General features: G+C 47.5%; 1 protein-coding gene across 10 annotated transcripts in view; it reads left to right on the top strand.

Annotated features, from left to right (window-relative positions):
* BAZ2A (bromodomain adjacent to zinc finger domain, 2A) overlaps nucleotides 1-21,020 on the top strand; it is a 35,798-nt gene extending 14,778 nt beyond the window's left edge. For 2 of the 10 annotated variants that reach the window (XM_008575480.1, XM_008575482.1), the window contains 28 exons: nucleotides 1,016-1,153; nucleotides 2,730-3,323; nucleotides 4,606-4,791; nucleotides 5,388-5,606; nucleotides 6,076-6,534; nucleotides 6,679-6,739; nucleotides 7,788-7,896; nucleotides 8,067-8,183; nucleotides 8,338-8,548; nucleotides 10,345-10,442; nucleotides 10,710-10,832; nucleotides 11,030-11,263; nucleotides 11,407-11,661; nucleotides 12,077-12,291; nucleotides 12,603-12,677; nucleotides 12,883-13,063; nucleotides 13,168-13,227; nucleotides 13,541-13,685; nucleotides 14,201-14,835; nucleotides 14,976-15,198; nucleotides 15,305-15,460; nucleotides 15,570-15,721; nucleotides 16,346-16,635; nucleotides 16,733-17,126; nucleotides 17,522-17,748; nucleotides 17,864-18,007; nucleotides 18,093-19,079; nucleotides 19,203-21,020. In XM_008575480.1, the coding sequence (XP_008573702.1) occupies nucleotides 1,016-1,153; nucleotides 2,730-3,323; nucleotides 4,606-4,791; nucleotides 5,388-5,606; nucleotides 6,076-6,534; nucleotides 6,679-6,739; nucleotides 7,788-7,896; nucleotides 8,067-8,183; nucleotides 8,338-8,548; nucleotides 10,345-10,442; nucleotides 10,710-10,832; nucleotides 11,030-11,263; nucleotides 11,407-11,661; nucleotides 12,077-12,291; nucleotides 12,603-12,677; nucleotides 12,883-13,063; nucleotides 13,168-13,227; nucleotides 13,541-13,685; nucleotides 14,201-14,835; nucleotides 14,976-15,198; nucleotides 15,305-15,460; nucleotides 15,570-15,721; nucleotides 16,346-16,635; nucleotides 16,733-17,126; nucleotides 17,522-17,748; nucleotides 17,864-18,007; nucleotides 18,093-18,258 (5,867 nt within the window). In that variant the 3' untranslated portion in view covers nucleotides 18,259-19,079; nucleotides 19,203-21,020. The remainder of the gene's footprint in view (nucleotides 1-1,015; nucleotides 1,154-2,729; nucleotides 3,324-4,605; nucleotides 4,792-5,387; nucleotides 5,607-6,075; nucleotides 6,535-6,678; nucleotides 6,740-7,787; nucleotides 7,897-8,066; nucleotides 8,184-8,337; nucleotides 8,549-10,344; nucleotides 10,443-10,709; nucleotides 10,833-11,029; nucleotides 11,264-11,406; nucleotides 11,662-12,076; nucleotides 12,292-12,602; nucleotides 12,678-12,882; nucleotides 13,064-13,167; nucleotides 13,228-13,540; nucleotides 13,686-14,200; nucleotides 14,836-14,975; nucleotides 15,199-15,304; nucleotides 15,461-15,569; nucleotides 15,722-16,345; nucleotides 16,636-16,732; nucleotides 17,127-17,521; nucleotides 17,749-17,863; nucleotides 18,008-18,092; nucleotides 19,080-19,202) is intronic. The other 8 variants (XM_008575489.1, XM_008575488.1, XM_008575487.1 and 5 more) reach the window with 8 other exon arrangements.
* Nucleotides 21,021-23,473: the final 2,453 nt, after the last annotated feature.

Genomic DNA, 23,473 nt, shown 5'->3' with positions numbered 1-23,473 from the left:
CGAGTGAGCCACAGGCCAGCCCTTTAATCAGTTTTTTACGGCTGACTTTTTTTTTTTTTTTTTTTTTTTGTCTTTTTCCGTGTCCGGCAATGGATCGCAACCCTCAGTGTCGCCCCCGTACCGGACCGGGTCGGCAACGGGATCGCAACCCTCGGTGTTGCTCCCGTGCCTCGCTCAGCCAGTGAGTGGGAACCGGTCTGTATGTGGGATCCGAACCCTCGGGCGGGAGCACCGCCGTGCTTCCCAAGCGGCGCACTATCCAGTGCGCCACCGGGCCGGCCCACGGCTGACATTTTTCTGACCTATGGTCTTGGAGAGCATGGTATTTCCCATGAATGACGAGTAAAAGTATCAATGGATGATTTGAGTTTTGCCATTATGGTTACCTTTTTAAAAATGTATCCTCCTTTTCAGTCCTTTTACTAATGTAACTGTACTTTCTTCAGCTATCTAGGGCTACAGATAGGATAATGTTATACTTGTTTAGCTCAAGTATAACAACAAAACAAAGCAGGGTGTATATCAAATATGCTTTTTCTGCCAACACCCCCATCTGCATGGCTTCCTGTTTAAAAGATGGCTTTGAGAACCTTTTGTGGACCTTGGGAGTGGGACTCTGGCCTTCCTTTGAGGATAGAAACATGAGGGTAGAGAATGTTAAATGTTACAGTAGGGGGCTAATATCTAACATAGAGGGGTAACTTGGGCTAGAAGTCAAGAGAGTGGGGTTACACAGAGGGAAGACTCCTCCAGGCTTGTATCTTGGTTTTTCTCACTATTAATCTCTGCGAAAAGCTAGCTTTAAAAGATTGTTTCTATAGAGTCATTGCCAAGGTTAAGGGGATATTTCTTCCTTCTCTTCTCTTTTCTCAACTTCTGTCCTCCCTCACAGTACTTAGGTAGGAGAAGGGTAAGTAGATGGAGGGGAGGGGGTATTCCCTGTAGATGATTCCAGGTGACATAACCTTGTTTAACCGCCAGTATTTTTTTCCCCCTTCTCTCTCCCCTCCTACAGAAATGGAGGCAAACGACCATTTTAACTTTACTGGCCTTCCCCCTGCATCTGCTGCCTCAGGACTGAAACCCTCTCCTTCCTCAGGGGAGGGCCTCTACACTAACGGGTCTCCCATGAACTTCCCCCAGCAAGGGAAAAGTGAGTGTGAGGGCTACATGGCCTGGGGAGGGAATGGGTATCATTCCTTTAGAGCAGATTCATGGGAGATTTGTCTCCACATTGGGCTAGCTGTCCCACAGCAGCTCTTTTTCTTGCCAGGTGGGGAGGGAGGAAGTGAATTCACAGAACTGCAGCTGCTGGAGAGAAATCAAGCTTCTAAGAACAAGTTCTAGGGGTTTATGGAAGTAACACTTATAGTCTTGACTTTAGGTTGAAAGGATTAGAAAAATATACTGGCTTTCTCATCTTAGCCTGCTCTTCTGTCAGCCCTGTTTCCTGGCTACTGCCAGAGAATGATGAGGTGGCTACTGCTGCTGATAACCAGGTTGGATCCATGAGAGAGAAAGATAAAGGACCAGCCCTCTGAGAAGCTGTTTTTAGAGGTTGGAGAAGCTGCATTGGGTTAGGATTGGGGGTGGGGGAGTTGGGTGAAGGTTGGGTTGTATTTGCCTTTTAGTTTGTGTAGCAATGAAGAGGGCAAATGCTAGAAGTGCCTGTGACACTCCCTGTCCTTGGATAGAAGGTAGAGACAAGGGAGAGTTTAACCCTTACCTAGTTACCCAGAGAGAAATTTGTAATTCCAGATGGAAGTGTTGCTGTCAGGATCGAATCTTTTCCTGGATTTGGCTTATCAGTGGCTCTGTACCATGACTCTGCCAAGTACCTCTCTTAATCTTGCTTGGGTTTCTGGTCCTGTATGCTTGGAAGCAGAGAAGTTCACATGCTTCCCTCCTTCCTAGCAGCAGAAAAATGCTGCAGTAGGCTTATACTTACCACTTGTTCGTCCTATCCTCTATGAGGGGGTTGCAGATAGAAGTTTCTTTTTCTCATGGAAGCACTCACCCCTCACTCCCTCCCAGCTTCCTTAGTATCTTGGTTCCTTTTATTTGATTGTCCTCCATCCCAGAGGTTGCCACTGGTGTTGAGGGCTGAATTCTGCGGCACTGGTCATGCAGAGATTTTTCCCCCCTGCTTATTATCTTCCAGTGCTTATGGGGTGGGGCCAAGCCCAGCCTTTTGAGCTGGGATCTTGTCACTGTGGTGACTGCAAATTCTATTCTTAGCCCAGCACAAAGTGCTAGATCTGCATGTGCCAGTGAGGTGGAGGCTGTCCCTTGTGGTGCCACTGTGGGACCAAATAGGCACTGGGGGAACGGGGAGAGGAGGGGCTGGAGAATTCAGTCTTGCCCCTCCAAGGGAAGAATTCCCTCAGGGAATGATAATTGGGAAGAATGCAAGTCACCATAGGGAGTCTACAGCTTCTTTTAATAATAATAATAAAAAAGTCAGTAGCAGCCAGCTCTCTGCTGGTGGCTCCCATGGTAGGCCTGGAGAACTCCCTAGCCCCCTACTCATCAGCCTCAGCATCAGTTGCTAAGCTCACATCCAGAAGCATCTGTGTTTGGTATTCCCCTGAGACCCAAAAGATAAATATAGCAGAGGGGGACTCCCCTTCCTCTTTCCTTTTTCTAGCCAGTGCTGTTACTTCAGGGTTCTTTCAGTAGTTAATTGTATACATGTCTATAACTGACCATTTTCTCTCCTTCTCTGCCAGGTTTGAATGGGGATGTGAATGTTAATGGCTTATCTACTGTATCTCACACTACTACTTCAGGGATTTTGAACTCTGCTCCCCACTCCTCCAGCACCTCACACCTCCATCACCCCAACGTGGCCTACGACTGTCTCTGGAACTACTCACAGTACCCATCTGCCAATTCTGGCAGCAACCTCAAGGACCCACCCCTTCTTTCCCAGTTCTCGGGGGGACAATACCCACTCAACGGCATACTTGGGGGCAGCCGGCAACCTTCATCCCCAAGTCACAACACTAACCTTCAGGCTGGGAGCCAAGATTTCTGGGCAAACGGTACCCAGAGTCCTGTGGGGCTTAACTTCGACTCACAGGAACTGTATGATTCCTTTCCTGACCAGAATTTTGAGGTGATGCCCAATGGACCCCCTAGTTTTTTCACCTCTCCACAGACTTCTCCTATGTTGGGATCTAGCATCCAGACCTTTGCACCTTCCCAGGAGGTAGGCAGTGGTATCCATTCTGATGAGGCAGCAGAAAAGGAGCTGACTTCAGTTGTGGCAGAGAATGGCACTGGCTTGGTAGGCAGCCTGGAGCTGGAAGAAGAGCAGCCAGGTATAACTGGGTCTGTGAGCTGGGTGGGGAGAAGGAAAATGGGGCTGTGGGGGACAGTGGTTTTTTGAGGTGAGGAAAACTTGTCTTTCCAGCTCTCTGCAGTGGAGGCTGATTTGCATGTTGGTGATTAACAGAGCCAAGTGGCTGGTGTTTTTGTGGTAGCAGCACCAGCTCGTGAGTAGGAGTGCAAATTATTTCAAGCTCATGCAGAGTTGCTGGCCTGGAGAGGGCAGGTGGGCGAGCTCAAAACAGCCCCAACAGACACCCTGCATTAAGAAGAGCTTCTTCCAAAGTATATTAGGGGGTTAGGGCATTAGCAATAGGCATTGAGGCCGTTTTGACTGACTGGCAGGGTCAGGCTGGCTGCTAGAGGGGCTGAGCCCTAGTAGTGATGGGCATGTGAAGGAGGGAAAGAAGCAGGCAGAGCATACTATTGTTTATCTACTCAGTTTCCGTTCTTTTTTGTTGTTCGCATTATACATGTGACAACCCCTCTCATCTTTTCCCTCAAAATAGATGAAAGTTTAGCTTGCAATTGACTGTACAAGGGTGACCATTCTGTAAAATCACAGGATATTTTCTCTGTTCCCACTGGATGGAGGAGATATCTGAGAACATGATGGTCTTCTTGTCTCAGATCCCACTATCGTTTCCTCTCTCTTTGCCCTGCCATAGGGTTGATTTTTTTTTTTTTTTCCCCTTTTTTTTTGTCTTTTTTCATGACCGGCAACGGGATCGCAACCCTCGGTGTTGTGCCCGCACCTCGCTCAGCCAGTGAGCGGGAACCGGTCTGTATGTGGGATCCGAACCCTCGGCGGGAGCGCACTGTAGCAGTGCGCCACCAGGCCGGTCCCCATAGGGTTGATTTTACCAGCACATCTCTGCTCACTTAGTAACTTGATATGATCGGTTCCCAGCATAGAACTGGCATCTTGGCAGCAACAAATGTTGAATGAATGAACATCCTTCTAGCAAGGATAGACTGCCTACTATACCTAAATGATTTTTTTTTTGGTCTTTTTGTCTTTTTCCGTGTCCGGCAACGGATCGCAACCCTCAGTGTTGCCCCCGTACCGGACCGGGGACCGGCAATGGGATTGCAACCCTCGGCGTCGCTCCCGCGCCTCGCTCAGCCAGTGAGCGGGAACCGGTCTGTATGTGGGATCCGAACCCTTGGGCGGGAGCGCCGCCGCGCTTCCCAAGCGGCGCACCATCCAGTGCGCCACCAGGCCGGCCCCAAAGGCACTGATTTTGATGTTTTCTCACTCCTGGCATTTCCTAGAATTGAAGATGTGTGGCTACAATGGCTCTGTTCCTTCTGTGGAATCCTTACACCAAGAGGTCTCAGTCCTGGTCCCTGACCCCACAGTGAGCTGTTTAGATGATCCTTCACATCTTCCTGATCAACTGGAAGACACTCCAATACTCAGTGAAGACTCTCTGGAGCCCTTCAACTCTCTGGCACCAGGTGGGCTTGGAGGCCTTGGAAGAAATAGTAAACCAGGGAAAGTGTAGGGAATCTGGCATTTTGGGGCCTCTGGATAATCCTGTGGCAAACCACAGTTACATGCCATTGGCCTGGCTGGGCCAACTATACTCTGAGCTGAATTGGTTCATTTCCCAGATTCTCTCCCAGTGTTCTTTTTGGCCAAGAGCCCTGGGCTGTAATAATTCACTGGATAGGGACTTATTACCACATAGTTATGCTGTTTGGGTTCTAACTAGAATGAAAACATTTGCCAGGGAACAATTACCTTTTACCCCACTGAAGTATAAGAAAGCCTATTTTATGATAAATACAAGAATTTTGCACTGATCTGTGGGTAAATACATGATCAATACCTTTCTCTTCATTTCTACCTCAAACTGTTATGATCCCTACAGTCTCATGACTTTGCTCTTTCAGGGAGAGGGCTGTAAATTTTCCCTAATTTAATATTAAAAAGAATCTTTACACTGTGGGAAGTAGAATTGGATATTTTTAGATCAGTATTTTGTAAAGAAATCTTGCTTTCTGATTTTTCTTCAATATATTGCTTTCTGATTTTTCCACCCCATGAACAGAGCCAGTAAATGGAGGACTTTATGGTATAGATGACACGGAGCTGATGGGTGCAGAGGATAAGCTGCCTCTTGAGGACAGCCCCGTGATCTCTGCCCTTGATTGCCCTTCCCTTAGTAACGCTACTGCCTTCAGTCTCCTGGCAGATGATAGTCAAACATCAGCCTCTATCTTTGCCAGCCCCACCTCTCCACCTGTCCTAGGCGAGTCTGTCCTGCAAGGTAAGTGAGGAGAGGTAGGACAAAGAAAGTCCTTGACCTGCAAAAAGGTGAGAGAATAAGTTCCATATTAGGGCCATATGGGTGGAAAAAATCTGTAAGAGCACCTTGCTGGGAGCTGAGGGAGCTATGGGGGACTAAAAGAGGCACAGGCCACTATACTCTGTGCCCTCTACCCTGAAGAACTTGTGAGACTTAGCGTTTGCAGGGGAAAGGAGGTCAGAGGCCTTACTGGCTCCAGGTAAAAGGTATTTCTTCACACAGTGGTGGCAGCGGTAGCAGCAGCAGCAGCTTTGCCCTTTAACCTTCCTGAAGGGTTAGGGAGGACAACCAGAAGCTACTTCTTTTTCCCATCTTAGGGAAAAGCCTTTGAAGTAACCCTGTTTAGCTTAGTCCAGGTTTGACTGAGTAGATTCTCTTGTTTCATATGACACTATTTTTCCTTTACCCATTCTGTACCTTTGTATTCTAGATAACAGCTTTGACCTGAATAATGGTAGTGATGCTGAACAAGAAGAAATGGAGACTCAGGCTTCAGACTTCCCACCACCCCTGACCCAGCCAGCCCCTGACCAGTCATCCACTATTCAGCTCCATCCAGCAACCTCACCAGCAGTCTCGCCAACAGCTTCCCCGGCAGTCTGCCTAGCAGTTTCTCCAGTAGCCTCACCAGAAGTCTCTCTAGCAGTTTCCCCAACAGCCTCCCCAGCAGTCTTCCCAACGGTCTCTCCAACTTCTTCAACAACCCTCCCAGCAATTTCCTCAGAAGTCTCCTTCCAGGCTCCGGTAACCTCCTCAAACGCCTCCCCTGTAACTTCTCCAGCAGCTGCCATCCCAACAGCCTCCCCAGCAAATAAGGATGTCAGCAGCTTTCCTGAAACCACTGCTGACTTAGAAGAGGTCACTGGAGGAGTCACTACGTCTGGTAGTGGTGAGTGTCCACATTTTGTTCTACCCTTGGCTGGTTCCAAGAACAGTTTCTGTCCCATGTTGCATTTAGCCCTTCCCTACTGGCACGTTGTTTCAGTATTTTGCTTGAACTCTTAACTTGGGTATCACCTATCTTCCTCCCAAGGTGATGTCTTGAGGAGACGTATTGCTACACCAGAAGAAGTTCGTCTTCCCCTCCAACATGGGTAAATGCTCTAGATTGCTATGTGCATTGACCTTGACAAGTTAATGCATAACTCTGGGAAGTAGGGAGCTCCTCTGTTCATCTGAGGTGGGGGAGGAATGGGCTAGGCAAGAGTAAGATCATAGGACAGTTATCTGAAATGATGTTTCTTGGCATGAGATTCCTGGGTGGTTCTTCTCTCAGGGTCTGTCTTCCCTCACCTATTCTTTCCTCATCTTGTGGTGACTTAGTTTTGCTCAAGGGGCTCCAACTATTGTCTTTTCCAAACCAGAGGGCTCAGATATCCAAACTAGCTAGCTTGTCTTTTTTTTTTTTTTGTAGAGAAAGGATAGTAATAAATAATGAGTAGTTTAGTACCAGTGAAGTGGGGTAGTTTTGTTGTTGTTTTATTGCTCTTTGGAGAGGTAAGGGTAGGAACAGTGTGTGACCAAAAAGAGCAAGCCAGCTGACACCAAGGGCCTTGTGGGAATAACTGCCTTCCTGGATCTTCCCCACCCCCACTGCTCTAGGCTACTTGTGGTCACCAAGTTTGAGTACTGCTTAAAAGTTTTGAGAGAAAGATAAAGCTTGGTTTTGGAATAATCTGTTAATCAGAACACAGAGTTCCTAACTAAACCCTGGCCTACTGAGTCATTTCATGGAGTCAGCAGCAAGTTTACTCTTCTGCTTTCTTTACCACGCTCTGTCTTCTGCCTTTATTCCCTTAGGTCTTCATCCTCTTTACTGGAAACCCAGTAATTGCCCTGAATGGCCTCAGGGAGGGGTTTCTGGCTTCTCATCTCATTGACTTTGTAAAAAGAAAGGGTGAAGGTCTTTCTGGGCTTCTGCAGTTTGGTGGCCTTGAGGCCTTGAGCTTTTTGAGGTATTTGCTGGAGCTCAAGCCTGCCTTCTAGCCCAGCTGTATCTTATGCTGCTTTTGCATTTGCATGTAGTTCTAGTGAGCCAGATGTGGGGAGGATCATCATCTTCTCAGTGAGCTTGGCTCTTGGGTGGCATGGGAGTGGATAGGGGTGTGACCTGGCGGCAGGGCCCGTGTGCTTCTTTGGCAGGTGGCGGAGAGAGGTGCGTATCAAGAAGGGCAGCCACCGATGGCAGGGGGAGACCTGGTATTATGGCCCCTGTGGGAAGAGAATGAAACAGTTTCCAGAAGTGATCAAGGTAATGTAGGTTTCATGGGCTTTTTTAAAGGAAGCACAGACTCCTTTCTTGGGTCCAGTGGCATCAGGCTGGCATTATCTTTTTCAAGGCCTGTTCTGTTTGTGCCATTCCTGGCCAAAGACATGGTAGGGCTATGACTTCATTAATGTCATTTTACTTCCTCTTCTTAGTACCTGAGCCGCAACGTGGTACACAGTGTCCGCCGTGAGCACTTCAGTTTCAGTCCCCGTATGCCTGTTGGAGACTTCTTTGAAGAGAGAGAAACACCAGAGGTGCAGACTCAAAAGTTAAATATACTTTTGTCCCCGAGAAAGAATTGGTGAACAAGCTGCAGTTTCTTCTTGTGGGGTTTGGAGGTTCTGGGGCATTGAATGGTTCAGAGGGCCTAGTGACCTGCACTGATTCCCTCCCATACTAATACTGTCTTTCTCGTTACCTTAGGGGTTGCAGTGGGTACAACTCTCAGCAGATGAGATACCATCCAGGATTCAGGCAATTACTGGCAAACGGGGTCGACCTCGAAACACTGAGAAGGCTAAGATCAAGGAAGTCCCCAAGGTGAAACGGGGCCGAGGTCGGCCACCCAAGGTCAAAATCACTGAGCTATTGAATAAGACAGACAGCCGCCTTGTAAAGAAACTGGAGGCCCAAGGTACAGTGGTGTTTCTTACTGGGATTCTGTTCTCTCCATGAGTTATCTGAAATGTTGGTGAACTGCTAATACCTGGGCTTCCCAGGAGCATAACTGACATTATCTGGACAGAATGAATCTGGATCAACTTCTGCCTGGAATACAGCATTAGGGTCCCAGCACTTTGGGGTACTTTTTTTCTGGCCAGTTTCTTCCTTGAGTAGCTTTTACTTGTGAAGCCTTGGGCTGTCCCCAGATGTGGTTATATAGCCCAGAGAAGATGACATTCATGTCCTTACCCACCTTTCAGTTCCTTACTTATCAGAGTGGTGTCAGTTTTACACTCTTACCTTGCTCATTATCAACATCATGGAGATTCAGAATGCACATCTGAATTCAAAAGATAATTGGCCCTCTTTTTGTGGGATAGACAGGTGGAAAATGTCTAATTTTTTCAGTAAATATTACCTTTACCCTGGTGTAGTGTGAAGAATGTAAAAAAAATTTAGTCTTCTAATTCCCATTTAGAGTTCCAGCTGTGCCATATTCTCACTGTGTTACCTAGAACAAGTCTCATATTTTAATAGGAGCCTTATTAAGTGGTTCATCTGCTTGTAACATCTGTCTTAGAGTGTTGCCATATAGACATGTGGTAGTGTTTATATACCAGAAATAATAGAATAGGTACTGTTATGTCAAAAACATCAATTATGAAAAACTCTATTGTACTTCAATATTCAATCTTCCAGAAAGGAAGAAATTCAGATCTATTAGTGGAGTGAGACATGGGAGCTGAGTATATGCAGTAACTTATGTCAGTGTAGTTCTGACTCTGTTGAGGTGTCTGTCATCTGGGCCTTTTCTTTCTGGCACACTCTTGGTTAGTCAGTACTTTCATCCACCGTTCTCTTTCCCTGGCAGTTCGGCTTCCTATAATCTCAAATCAGTTTATGGGTTGCTGTCCTTGTCAGTAGCTTGGGAGACAGGCCACAAGGCTACTCTGCCATTGTGACTTCTTTTCTATCAGCAGGACCCCTTTTAAAGCAGTTCGATTGGAGCCAGGGGCTCGTGCTTCTGGGCAAGAGATGCCATTTGAGTTTTTTGTGCCACCCACATAGCAGGTGCCTCTCCTACATCCCCCCCTCCCCAGCATTTTATTATGTATACTTTTTTTTTTTTTTGACTGGTAAAGGGATCACAACCCTCAGCACGGTGTGGTCTGCACCATGCTCAGCCAGTGAGCGCACTGGCCATCCCTATAGAGGATCCGAATCCGCGGCCCTGGTGCTACCAGCTCCACACTCTCCTAGTGAACCACGGTGTGGTCTGCACCATGCTCAGCCAGTGAGCGCACTGGCCATCCCTATAGAGGATCCAAATCCGCGGCCCTGGTGCTACCAGCTCCACACTCTCCTAGTGAGCCACAGGGCCGGCTCTATTATGTATACTTTTTTTTTTTTCCTTTTTGTCTTTTTTTCGTGACCAGCAACGGATCGCAACCCTCAGTGTTGCGCCCGTACCGGACCGGGACCGGCAACGGGATCGCAACCCTCGGTGTTGCCCCTGCACCTCGCTTAGCCAGTGAGCGGGAACCGGTCTGTATGTGGGATCTGAACCCTCGGCGGGAGCGCTGCCGTGCTTCCCAAGCGGCTGTAGCAGTGCGCCACTGGGCCGGCCCTATGTATACTTTTTAAAAAAACTACTCTAGTTCTTCAGGGAGCTGCTTGGGAGGCCAGCTTTGTGATAGGCATGTGCTGCCCTAAATCCTAGGGATCCGTCTTCCTGCCTCAGTATGATTTTTCTTTTTGCCCTCACAGAAACACTGATTGAGGAGGATAAAGCAAAGATGAGTAAAAGCAAGAAGATGAGGCAGAAGGTACAACAGGGAGAGTGTCAGACTGCTATCCAAGGGCAGGTGAGGGAAGTGAGATTGCCCAGTGGGTTAACTTTTTCTATAACCTGCTTCATCTTTTCTTCCATCTTTTACCTACCACATCTGCCACCTCCTGTGTAGCAGCATACCTTAATTACCCTGAGGTTTCTTGGGCTTGATATAGAGAATTGGGCTTGTTCAGGAATAACTTGGGCATCTTTAGGGTGAGAGAATCCATCTATTGCCAACCCCTTATCCCATCTCTCACCTCTCCTCCCCAGCGCCCTTGTCTCTCTTTTTTAATCCTAGCCCAAGCAGAGATGCTTTCAGAGTTTGAGGAGAAATGACTTCCCTTATGGTTTACAGGCCAGAAACAAGCGGAAACAAGAGACCAAGAGCTTAAAGCAGAAGGATACTAAGAAGAAATGCAAGGTAGGTGCATGTACACACTCACCAAGTATAATTTTGAAGCTACCAAGCTGATTTTGGAAGACCTGTGCATCAGTCTTGTTTTATAGTTAACATTTCTGGGCTCTGAGGTTGGGAGGGACTGGGACTTGGGAAGGGTACCTGGGACCAGACTGGTATTTTTATGGCATTCTTGGTTCCTCTCTCTTTTGGGTGGATAGGCTGAGAAGGAAAAGGTAAAGACAAAGCAGGAAAAACTGAAGGAAAAAGTGAAGAGAGAAAAGAAGGAGAAGGTAAAAATGAAAGAAAAGGAGGAGGTGGGCAAAGCCAAACCAGCCTATAAAGCAGATAGGAGCCTAGCCACACAGCGGCGCTTGGAGGAACGGCAGAGACAGCAGATGATCTTGGAGGAGATGAAGAAGCCCACAGAGGATATGTGTCTGGCCGACCATCAGGTAGTGAGGGGAGAGTACAGTTCCTGGGTCATGGAGGGAACCAGTTGTGAAGATACTTCTGTTAAAGGAAGAACCTCAAAGACATTCAAATTGTTGCCTTCTGGTATGTTTAACAGAACGCCCTACCACTTTTATCTCTCCAGCCCCTGCCTAACTTCTCACGCATTCCTGGTCTGGTACTACCCAATGGGGCCTTCTCAGACTGCTTGACCATCGTGGAGTTTCTGCATAGCTTTGGCAAGGTGCTGGGCTTTGACCCTGCCAAAGATGTGCCTAGCCTGGGGGTCTTGCAGGAAGGACTCCTGTGTCAAAGTGACAGCGTGGGCGAGGTGCAAGACCTGCTGGTGCGGCTTCTGAAGGCTGCACTCTATGATCCTGGCTTACCCTCTTACTGTCAGGTGAGCATCTCTCCTAGGAGGGCTGGGAGGGTCCAGGATCCAGTGCTTTACCTTGGTTTTGCTTTCTCTTTAAGAATACCTAAAAGTCTTTACCTAAAGTTATCAGAACAAGTGGTGGTGGGGGGGGGATAAAGCTTCTTCCTGTTTCTGTTTTCCTTATGTTTTTACTTTCGTTTCTTTTTCTTTCTAACTCCCCTCTCCTTATTTTGTTCATTTTCCTTATTTATTCCTTTTCTTTTGCACATTTCCATTGTAGTCTTCTTTCATCTTGTACTTCCTAGCAAGTTTCATTCTTTTCCTCTTGTTCTATCTTAACCCCGTAGTTCTCTCCTGCTGTATTTCCCTCTTCCAGGTTTACTCAACTTGAGTTGTTCCTCTTTTCCTCTTCACTCCCATTACACTCTCCTCCAAACAGTCCCTAAAGATCTTGGGGGAGAAGGTATCTGAGATCCCACTGACGAGAGACAATGTGTCTGAGATCCTGCGCTGCTTCCTCATGGCATATGGAGTAGAGCCAGCTGTCTGTGACAGCCTGCGCACCCAGCCTTTTCAGGCCCAGCCACCTGAACGGAAGGCTGCTGTCCTGGCCTTCCTTGTGCATGAGCTCAATGGCTCCACCCTCATCATCAAGTGAGTGGATAGACATGGGAATGGTTATTGTATGCCTTGTGTCAAAACGGGATGGGGAGGGTTTTGGCCATCTGGAAGTCCTGGGATTATGTGTTATTTACTGCCATGCTCTGAAGATGCTGGAGTATCATGGGACTGAATCTCAGTGCCTTCCCTGGGAGAACTTAAGCCTTCCTCTGCCATTTATCCAATCTAGGTTCTAGGCTGAAACTCCCTGTTCAGCTGCAGTCCCTTTACCCTTGAGCCTCTCTTCCCTCTTTCTGTGCTGCTGCCACTTCTCCTGCAAAATCCCATTCCCTGTTCCTCTGCAGTGAGATTGACAAGACACTGGAGAGTATGTCCAGCTACAGGAAAAACAAATGGATTGTTGAAGGCCGGCTCCGGAGGTAGGAACAGGAGAGGGTAGAGCCCAAAGAGAGGAGAAAAGGGGAAAAGGAAAGGGTTAAGCATGGCCAGGACTTCCATCTGGAATGCAGTGTGCTTATCCCTTCCCTGGGTTTGGGATCTTAACAGGGCTTAGGATGTTTTTGATACTCCATGTGTTCCTTTTGTGGCATTATCACCACAGTTATCCTTAATCTCTGTTTCAAGACTGAAAACTGCTCTGGCCAAGCGAACTGGGCGGCCTGAGATAGAGATGGAAGGACCAGAGGAAGGTCCAGGACGGAGGCGCAGTTCTCGGATCATGGAGGAAACCAGTGGCATGGAAGAGGAGGAAGAGGAAGAGACTATATCAGCTGTCCATGGCCGCAGGGGTCGAAGAGATGGAGAGGTACTAGCCCTAGACCAAGGAAAGTGAGAGTTAAAAAATAGATTATTTCTCTTTTGTTAACGTGATAACTCCCTTTTTTTCAGTGTCCATTTGTTTCTCTCCAGGTTGATGCCACAGCGTCTAGCATCCCAGAGCTGGAGCGCCAGATAGAGAAACTCAGTAAGGTAGTCTGCTTTTTTTGTGTGTATGTGGCTGGCTGGTATGGGGATCTGATCCCTTGACCTTGGTGTTATCAATACCATGCTCTAAACCAACTGAGCTAACCAGCTAGCCCAGGTATTGTGCTTCTAACAGCGTTGCAAGAATTGGAGATGTGGGCTGGGCAAGAATTGATCACCTTCTGAGTTGGGCCCAGTTGGTATCAATTTTATAGACAAGCTGAGAGCCATTGTCTTTCTCCTATATACTGGGTGAATTCACCACTGTCACTCTGGGAATGTTTTTTTAATTTATCTTCCTTTTCCGCTGCCTACCCAGCGCCAGCTCTTCTTTCGCAAAAAGCTGCTTCATTCATCTCAGATGCTTCGGGCAGTCTCCTTGGGTCAAGACCGCTATAGACGCCGCTACTGGATATTGCCATATCTGGCTGGTATATTTGTGGAAGGAACACAAGGGAGCTTAGGTAAGTGTGTTTGTGGAAACCTATATTCCAAGTCCTATGTGACAAAAGTTAAATCATTCCTTTTTCTCTACCCAGTAGTCTTGGGCTTCTTTCATTTTATGAAAATTGGTAGAGTATAGTGGTTAAGAACACAGGCTCTGCCTACCTCCCTGCTCTGCCATTTACCAGCTGTATGCTTCAATTTCTTCATTTTAAATTGGAGATAATAATAGTATATATGTCCTTTATAAGGCTATTGAGAGTATTAAGATGAGTCAGTGCTCTTAGAATAATGTTTAACATATAGATGATTCTCAATAAATGTTAGCTTTTGATTATGCTGCTGATTACTTAGGAGAGGAGTGTTTCTTCCCCATATACTTTGTTCATTGGCATATAAGCTGTTCCCAGGTGGAATATCAAAAAAGGAGACTAAGTCTATGAAAAAAAGAAAGTATACATCCTATGTTTATATGCCCTATTTCTTTCCCCTTATATATCAGTGTATGTCTTAAACTTTTTACTTCTCTTTACAGTTCCTGAGGATATGATAAAGTGGGAAACTGACTCCTTAAAGGTGGCAGCCCATCCAGCACTCAACCCTGCTCGCTTCTTTGTAAAGAGAGAATTAACTGGCTCTAGCACTTCTGCTGGTTCTCCTGCTCGGGCTCGAGGCCGGCCTCGAAAAACTAAGCCTGGGTCTGTGCAGCCTAGGCACCTTAAGTCCCCTGTTAGGGGTCAGGATTCAGAACAGCCCCATCTTCAGCTTCAGGCTCCTATCCAGCCCCAGCCCCAGCCCCAGCTTCAGTCTCATCCTCAGTCCCATAATGGTTTCCTGGAGCCAGAAGGCTCCCCTTTGTCTCTGGGTCAGAGCCAGCATGACCTCAGCCAGTCAGCCTTCCTGTCTTGGCTGAGTCAGACTCAGAGCCATAGCTCCCTGTTGAGCAGCTCAGTCCTCACTCCTGATAGCAGCCCAGGAAAACTTGACGCAGCACCATCGCAGCCCCTGGAGGAGCCAGAGCCTGATGAGACAGAATCCAGCCCCGATCCTCAAGCACCCTGGTTTAACTTCTCAGCCCAGACGCCCTGCAATGCTGCCCCTACACCACCCCCTGCAGTTTCTGAGGACCAACCCACTCCCTCCCCTCAACTACCTGCCTCCTCCAAGCCTGTAAGTGAATTAGTAGCATGCACTTGACTTTATCTTGCCACAGGCTCCATTGCCTGGCTATGGGGCTGTTGCCTGAAGTTGAGGGAACCTATAAACATGAAAACTTCCTCATCCCCTTCTGTGTCTAATCTTAATCACAGGTGGATAGATCCAGTGCTGCCAACCCCTGTTCTCCAGTGCAATTCTCTTCCACCCCCTTGCCTGGGGTGGCCCCTAAGAGGCGAGCAGGAGACTCTGGAGAAATGTCACAGAGTCCCACAGGGCTGGGACAGCCAAAACGGAGAGGGAGACCTCCCAGTAAGTTCTTCAAACAGATGGAGCAGCGTTACCTAACCCAGCTGACAGCCCAGCCTGTCCCCTCTGGTGAGTGATCTTGGGGTGGAGTGGGGTAAAAGTGACATCCATTGTGGGCAGTGTGATTCACAGCTGGTTCCTACCCCCACCCCACATACATACACTCTGCTCACAGAGATGTGCTCAGGCTGGTGGTGGATCCAAGATCCTGAGACACTGGATGCCATGCTCAAGGCCCTACACCCCCGAGGCATCCGGGAGAAGGCACTTCACAAACACCTTAACAAGCACAGGGACTTCTTGCAGGAAGTCTGCCTACGGCCCTCAACTGGTAAGTAGATACCTTGACCCAGCCTGAGCTGAAGAGCCCAGGGTAAATGTTGAGCTGTTGCTATGGACAACAACCTGATGGACCTTCCCTCTGCCTTCTCTCTTCTCAGACCCCATTTTTGAGCCCAGTCAGCTACCTGCCTCTCAAGAAGGGATCATGAGCTGGTCCCCCAAAGAGAGAACATATGAGACAGACCTAGCTGTGCTTCAGTGGGTAGAGGAGCTAGAACAGCGGGTTATTCTGTCTGATCTACAGATTCGGGTATGCTGGGATTGACACTGGGTCGGGAGTTGTTTAGGGGAGGGCATTAATCCCTTGTACCCTGTTAGGAAAAACCCTGGGTTTCTACTTCACAAGTCACCTACCATGACCTTCCTTTTTTTTTTTTTTATTATTTTACATTCTAAGATGTTGCCAAGCAGTTGGTGGGGAGGGGAAAGGGGAGGAAGTTAGGGTGGAAGGAGGAGGAAAGGGGGGGTGTGGTAGAGGCCTGTGGCACCCCTCTCATTCCATCAGGGGGGCAGTGGCTTGGCTGCTGGAGGCTGTGGTGGATGCAGATGTTGGGGGGTGTGGCTGAGGCTCTCAGCCCCCCACTGCCCTGGCTCAGATGCCGTAACCTTAAACTGGTCATTTTTTTTCTTTCTTTTTTTTTTTTTTTTTAAAAGATGACCGGTAAGGGGATCTTAACCCTTGACTTGGTGTTGTCAGCACCACGCTCAGCCAGTGAGCGAACCGGCCATCCCTATATGGGATCCGAACCCGGGGCCTTGGTACCATCAGCACCGCACTCTCCTGAGTGAGCCACGAGCCGGCCCTGGTCATTTTTTTTTCTATGTGTAATTTTCTTCTCTTATAATGAGTTTTATTCCTCTCTCCCACATGAAGGGCTGGACATGTCCTAGCCCAGACTCTACTCGTGAAGACTTGGCCTACTGTGAGCATCTCCCCAACTCCCAGGAGGATATCACCTGGAGAGGTCGAGGAAGGGAAGGACTGGCACCTCAGCGTAAAACTACAAACCCTCTGGACCTGGCTGTGATGCGACTGGCTGCCCTGGAACAGAATGTGGAGCGGCGGTACCTTCGGGAGCCCCTCTGGCCAGCCCATGAGGTTGTGCTGGAGAAGGCCTTGCTCAGCACACCCAATGGTGTCCCTCAAGGCACCACTACAGAGATGTAAGTGACTCCCACTTGGTCTTGGAGAGAAGGGATATAAGTTCCCTCTTTAATGGATCTTGTTCCTCATCCAAAGATCACGACTTTCTCCCTCCAGATCATATGAAATTACCCCTCGCATTCGTGTCTGGCGTCAGACACTTGAGCGGTGCCGGAGTGCAGCCCAGGTGTGCTTGTGCCTGGGCCAGCTAGAGAGGTCTATAGCCTGGGAGAAGTCTGTCAACAAAGTGGTAAGAGGCTCGGAGAGCCTGGAAAGACTGAGGAGCCAGTCAGCTGGGGTGGGTGGAGTCACTGGCAGACAGAGGCTTGAACACTCACTCTGCCTTCTCACAACCTTGGTCCAGACCTGTCTAGTGTGCCGGAAAGGTGACAATGATGAGTTTCTTCTGCTTTGTGATGGGTGTGACCGTGGCTGCCACATTTACTGCCATCGGCCCAAGATGGAGGCTGTCCCAGAAGGAGACTGGTTCTGTGCTGTCTGTTTGGCCCAGGTAAGGCTTCTGCTCTCTTACTCCTACTCCCAAGCAGAAGTCAGAGATTTTCTTTTCATCCCTTTTACCACCAATCCTACAAATATCCCTTTTCATGCCCTCAGTCTGTCCTTTGAAAGAGCTCCAGACTGGGTGTTAGGAGGCCTGAATTCTGGTCCTTCTTTGGACAGGTCTCTTAAATTCTGTAGCCTCAATTGCTTCCTCTACAAAATGAGAATAGTTATACATTCCCGTTTACCTACCTTATTGGGTTAGGTGAATAAACTCACATTCTGGCTTATATGTGAAAGTATTTTTGAAGCTTTTTTTACATTTAGGTAAGGATTGTAATGAACTGGAGCACAAGCAGAGTACATCTTCAGCTGTCGCTGATCTCACCTTTTTCCTGTTCTCAGCAGGTAGAGGGAGAATTCACTCATAAGCCTGGTTTCCCAAAGCGAGGCCAGAAGCGGAAAAGTGGTTATTCACTGAATTTCTCAGAGGGTGATGGCCGCCGACGCCGGGTACTGTTGAGAGGCAGAGAGAGCCCAGCTGTGCCTCGGTACTCGGAAGAAGGGCTGTCCCCCTCCAAGCGGCGGCGATTCTCAATGCGGAACCACCATAGTGATCTCACATTTTGCGAGTGAGTTTAGTGAATTCTGGGGACAGTTGGCTCTACTTCTGCCAGAGGAAAGGGCTGAGAGGCATCAGTATATTTGCTGCTTGAGGTGGAACCATCACTGTCCCTGTAATGACAGGATTATCCTGATGGAGATGGAGTCCCATGATGCAGCCTGGCCTTTCCTGGAGCCTGTGAACCCTCGTTTGGTAAGCGGGTACCGGCGCATCATCAAAAACCCTATGGATTTTTCCACCATGCGGGAGCGGCTACTCCGGGGAGGGTAAGTAGATGTCAGCAAGTTCCCCAGCTCTTCTGTTACTGCTGCACTCTTATCCAACTCACAGCTCTGCTTCCACCCTGCCCAGATATACCAGCTCTGAGGAGTTTGCAGCTGATGCTCTCCTAGTCTTTGACAACTGCCAGACCTTCAATGAGGATGACTCGGAAGTGGGCAAGGCTGGGCACATCATGCGCCGCTTCTTCGAGAGCCGTTGGGAAGAGTTTTATCAGGGAAAACAGGCTAATCTGTGAGGCAAGGGAGGTGGGAGTCACCTTGTGGCATCTCCCCCTACCTTCCAAACAAAACCTGCCATTCTCACCTGCTGATGCTGCCCTGGGTCCAGACTCAAGTGAGATGTAACCTTGATTTTTGACCCTGCCCTTGGCAGCACCCCACATCCTCTTATCCCTATACCCTTTCTCCCTTTCCTCCTCTTGCTCCTCAAATAAGAGGTGCAGAGATGAGGTCCTTCTGGACTGAAAGCCAAAAAAAGAAAGAAAAAAATTTTTTCCTTCTGTTTTTTTTTCCTAATTAAAAATGGGGAGGGGGAAAGAAGTCTCTTCCTCCTCCTCCCAACTCCCTTTCCTTCCCTGTACGTGCCCCAGCATTCTGGGGTTATTTAACAATAGCAATAGTTCTAGTGAATGTGTGAAACTGAGAAACACTCTGTACTGTGTGTGGACCCGCAGTGACGGCCAGTAAAGTGGACTTAACTCCCAAGTGTGTCGAGCCGGACACCGGGCCCTGAACATGCTGCTTCCATGTTCAGTCCCTTTCCCTGCTTCTCGCTTTCTCTCTCTAAGTTTTTTCTTTTCCCTCCCCTACTCCCCAATTTTCAGATTTTCTCTCATCCAGTAATGTAAAATTTAATGTGTACGGGTTCCTCCCTTCTTTTCTCTTCTCCCAAATCTTTTTTCCCTTCAAAGGAAAAAAAAAAGTTTAGCAATCCCTGCCTTTTTCTCTGTCCTCATCTTCCTGCCAATAGCTATCCCCTCTATAATGTTAGACGCTCCTCACATGCTGAGTTTCCAGCCTTTTCTGAAACTCAGTAGCTGAGGGGGAGGGCAGGGAGGCCCAGGGGAGGGCCTCCTTCCAGCCTTGCCAATAGCTATCCCCTCTATAATGTTAGACGCTCCTCACATGCTGAGTTTCCAGCCTTTTTTGAAACTCAGTAGCTGAGGGGGAGGGCAGGGAGGCCCCCTGGGCCTTCCAGCCTCCTTCCCCACCTCCTTCCCAAACCTCCCTCTTGGGAACTCCTCAGGGACAACTACTGCTGAGTTTGGGCGCACCCCCAAGATGGAGGCCAGGTAGGAATTGACTGGCCTCAGAGAGAGAGAGAGAGGTGTGTTTGTTTGTGTGTGAGAATGAGAGAGGATGCTGTGATTGTGACCCTGTATTTGATAGGATCCATTCAGTTTCCCCGAGTATGTTTTTATTCTCACCTTTCCCATTGTTTCAAACCATCACTTTTTTGTCTTTGGGAAACCACAGGAACAATTATTCTGGGGACAAGGCTGTGTCTCCTCTCTGATCATTTCTGTTCCAGCCTCTTCAAACTGTGCAATCTTTCAGCAGGAACTGCCTCTCTTCTCAGTAGCTTTGAGACTTAAGCTTTGGCAGGGAGAGGGGTAGAACTGGACCTTTTCCTAATCCCATGAGCCTCTCTGAGTTTAGTTTTGCTTTCCTTCCCTTATCTACTTTGTACCCCAGGACCCCTTCCCCAGCAGCAGAGACCCTGGAGCACAGGAGAAGGAGGAGGAGGGATTTCTGGTCCACCACTGCCCTACATGTGACTATGCCCAAGTTAAGCTCCCAACACGTGAGAGGAAAGCTGCTAACTCCCAGCTATAGCCATGGGCCCCTGGCCCCCTGCTCAGCAGAGCCCCTCCCATCAGAGATTACGGGTACTTGCACTGGGGAGGTGGCTGCTGGCTGGCCCAAGCAGAAAGCTGAGGCATTCAAGAAATGTTCCATTGGTGAGAGGGGGTTGCCAAGTGAGGTGGAGCATTCCTTGTATTCTGGCAGCACTGAAGGGGGGGGGCAATTTAGGTCCTGGGGCAGCCTCATTTCTTTACACCCCTTCTCCCCCATAGCCTATTTCTAAAGTCGCCTTTTCTGTCAGATAAACCTCAAAACTTTTAATTTTATTTGGGTATTTTTGTGGGTTTTTTTTGTTCGTTTTTGGTTTTGCTTTTAAATAAGAGGTGGATTGAAGAATATTTGAATTGACTTTATATTATGCATAAATATTTATATTTTATCTAAAATAACTGCGCTGTAACGAACTGTGTTAGTCAAATGGTTGGAACTGTTATAGTTGGGGGCTCCCTTTTTTCCCCATGGCAGTTTTCCCCTGGTATAAAATGTACTAGAATAATTTCACTGTTGGAGGTGAGGTGGATAGGGGGAGTGAAATCTCAATTGTTCCTACTATGTGTTCCTCTCCCAGCTCCATCTCTTTCCTTAGGGACCAGGCACTCTTAAGGTGGGGGTGGGGTCCTAACCTCAGTTTGAAGAAGTGGGGGCAGAAGCGGGATGGGGATAGGGCATGATCAAAGGGGCCATTTCTCACTTTTCTTTCCTCATCTTCACTGCCCCTTGAGCTAGGTGGATCTTCTCTTGATGTATAAGAGTATTTGGTAGGGAAGGCAGGTTAGAAATAAAAAGACAGCCCACCCCCTGCCCTTTTGTTTCCCTTTTCCCTGTCAGTCTGGTAACAGAAGAAACCACACCATCAACACCAAGTTCCCATGTTCCTTTTACAAAAAAGGGGACGGACTTTTTATATAACCAAATGTGGTGTTTTAGTGACTTTTTGATAATGTACAGTTTTTTGTGAATTTAAATTTATTTCTTTCTATATTTTTAGGACCAATCTCATTTTTAATAAGGTTAAAAAAGGAAAAAAAAAAGTCTAGAGAAAAAAACTCCTGTTTTTGCCATGTGATGTTCCACAAGTGCAGCTGTAGAAAAGTGCTTGTCAGTTGAATAAAAACCACATTTGATAGAGATTCAAAAGACTCTGTGTATTTATCTTCCCTTCAGCTTAGGTGCCCACACACATGTAAGGGAGACTGGGTGTTGGGATGGGTACGACTGACTGGCTTAGTGTAAGAGGTGGCAGGCAGGGGAACAATGCGCCCCTAAACTTCCAAGATTTCTTCTTAAACCTGTTTGGCTTTTCCTATACAAGAGGTGTCTAGAAACAAGATTCCTGTTTCACAAGTCTGGCTGAGATGCTGAAATAAACTGGGATTCAATGTGCCTAGTTCCTGTCTTCTTGTCAGACATGGCTTTGGCTCCCTAAGGTGCCACCTGTGTTCTGTAGTAGCAAATATGGGCCCATCACCTCCCACCATGGATAAGACACCAAGACATAGACTTTTGTTTTATTTTTTTTTTTAAGTTGAAATAAGATGGAGCTTTACCAAATTGTAGGAAAGGACTATGGGAAGACAGGGGGTCAGAAAAGGAAGAATAAGCAAGAAGGGTGGCATTGGCATAAACATGGGAAGAGTATATAAAACTAGAAGCCTCTGGATAAAGAAAAGTACAAAATGTGTTTAAAACTTATTTCCTGTCCACAGTGATAAGTACATGCAACAAAGTATTCACCCACCTAAAAAGAGTATGTGTTGGGGGAGTGGGAACACTGATAATGGGGTGGGGACTTTATGTACTCAGGCTGGAATCTTTTGTCTTGGTGAACCCTCTAAACTGGGTGTTAAGGTGAGGAAGGAACATCTGCTTTCAGCCCTATAAAAAAGTCACAAACTCCCCCTTTGGTGCTTGGTTACCTCCTCAGCTGTGTGGCAGCCACTGACTTGTTTATCCTCTTAAGTTTTAAGCTCTGCTCCAGTGTTGTTCTTGGGGGTGACTCCCAACCATTAGTTATCCTAGGCAGTCATTACATAGCCTACCCCTGGCCTACCACAGCAGGACCTATCTGGAGAGTTCATACTATTTTAGGGTGATTAGTGAGCTAAAAATCCCAGAGAAGACATTCCAAAAATAGAAGTATCCAAACTTTTTGCGTTTGATCATGAATCCTTTCTAGCCTGCAGCTTCCTAACTCATAAAGGACAATAAAGAAAGATGTAAACCAGGTGCTGTGCCTTGTTGACTTGTGAGATTGTGAGGTAGCTGTTTAACAAGGACAGGAAGTTTGGGAATCTGCTTGGAGAATGGTTTATTCAAAACAGCAGTAGACAGACTAGGGAGAAAGAGCAGTGGTAATGGGTGATGAGGGCACCTAGCTTTCTCATTACAGTCATGTGGGGACCACTCCTAGTGAGGTGCAGCAAAATTCAGCAAAGATCAGAAGTGAGATGGAACTCAGGCTGGTTTTAGCTGCTGAAGGAAGACTGCTATGGAATGGAGGGGTGAAAGCTGAGTAAATTTCAGGACTCTGCTAATGCTTGGAAGGATCTAAAATGCAGGTTGCACAGAAATGGAGTAGTTGGTTTAAAAGGGAATTAAGAAGGCACAAGATTCTAGACCTACCTCTTACAGACTGGCTTTTATAACACCCACCCTCTTCTCTGCAATCTGCTGATTCAGGTCTAGCACAACCTGGGGGCAAGTTGAGACTTGACCACCCTCCCACATTTATTCCCCTTGGCTATGAAGGCAAAGTAGCTCCTCACGTCGTGAGTGCAGTGATGCCACATTACCAGAAGGTGGGGCAAATGCACAAGACAGCAGTAATGGTTCCTTTTCTAGAAAACAAACAGCCACTGTCTGGGATCCCTGCAAATTCCAACAAGACCTCTCACAGCATCTTAATGGTGCAAAATAATAGCCCACATATAGGCCTCAGCCCCCAATGGGCTGACACATTGGAGTAGCAGGGAGTGAGCACTGGAGGCATTAAAGGGGGTGAATGAGCTCACTGATTAGTAAGTTAGGACTGGAATGGGGCTGAGATGGCCCAACCCAGGGATGACCTGTGGAGCAACAAAGTCTGGTCTTTATCCTCAGTGCAAGTAATATCCTCCTACCACCCCTATGTATTACTGACAAGGGCTATTAGCTCTTCAGATTCACCAGGTTTCCTAGGCTGGGCAGCTCTTCAAAGTCTTTGGTTAAAAACACTCTTTAAAAATATCATCCCTCCCCATCATCGTCCCCACATCTGCCTAACCTCTACTGGCACCCTCCTCCAAAAAGTCCAGTCTAGGGTCTGAGTATCAGAGCTTGAGAGGAGCCACAATAATACTGGCATGAGATGGGATAGGCAGGCTTGGATTCTAATAAAGGATTATACCAACTGAAGAGGGACTCTGGAATGTTCTATTTGACTAAAAATAAAAATATGGAATACTAAAATATTTTTTAAATGGTATAAGCATCTGTAATGAGTTGGGGGAGATATAAAGTACAGAGAAAATAAGATATGGGCTCCACGAAGACAGGATTTTTTTTTTTTTTTTTTTTGTCTTTTTCCGTGTCCGGCAACGGATCGCA

This window comes from Galeopterus variegatus, unplaced genomic scaffold (assembly GCF_000696425.1).
Source record: "Galeopterus variegatus unplaced genomic scaffold, G_variegatus-3.0.2 Scaffold1199, whole genome shotgun sequence".
NCBI classification, from domain to species: Eukaryota; Metazoa; Chordata; class Mammalia; order Dermoptera; family Cynocephalidae; genus Galeopterus; species Galeopterus variegatus.
Note: the sequence above shows the minus strand (reverse complement) of the source record. Positions and strands in the feature narration are given on the sequence as shown.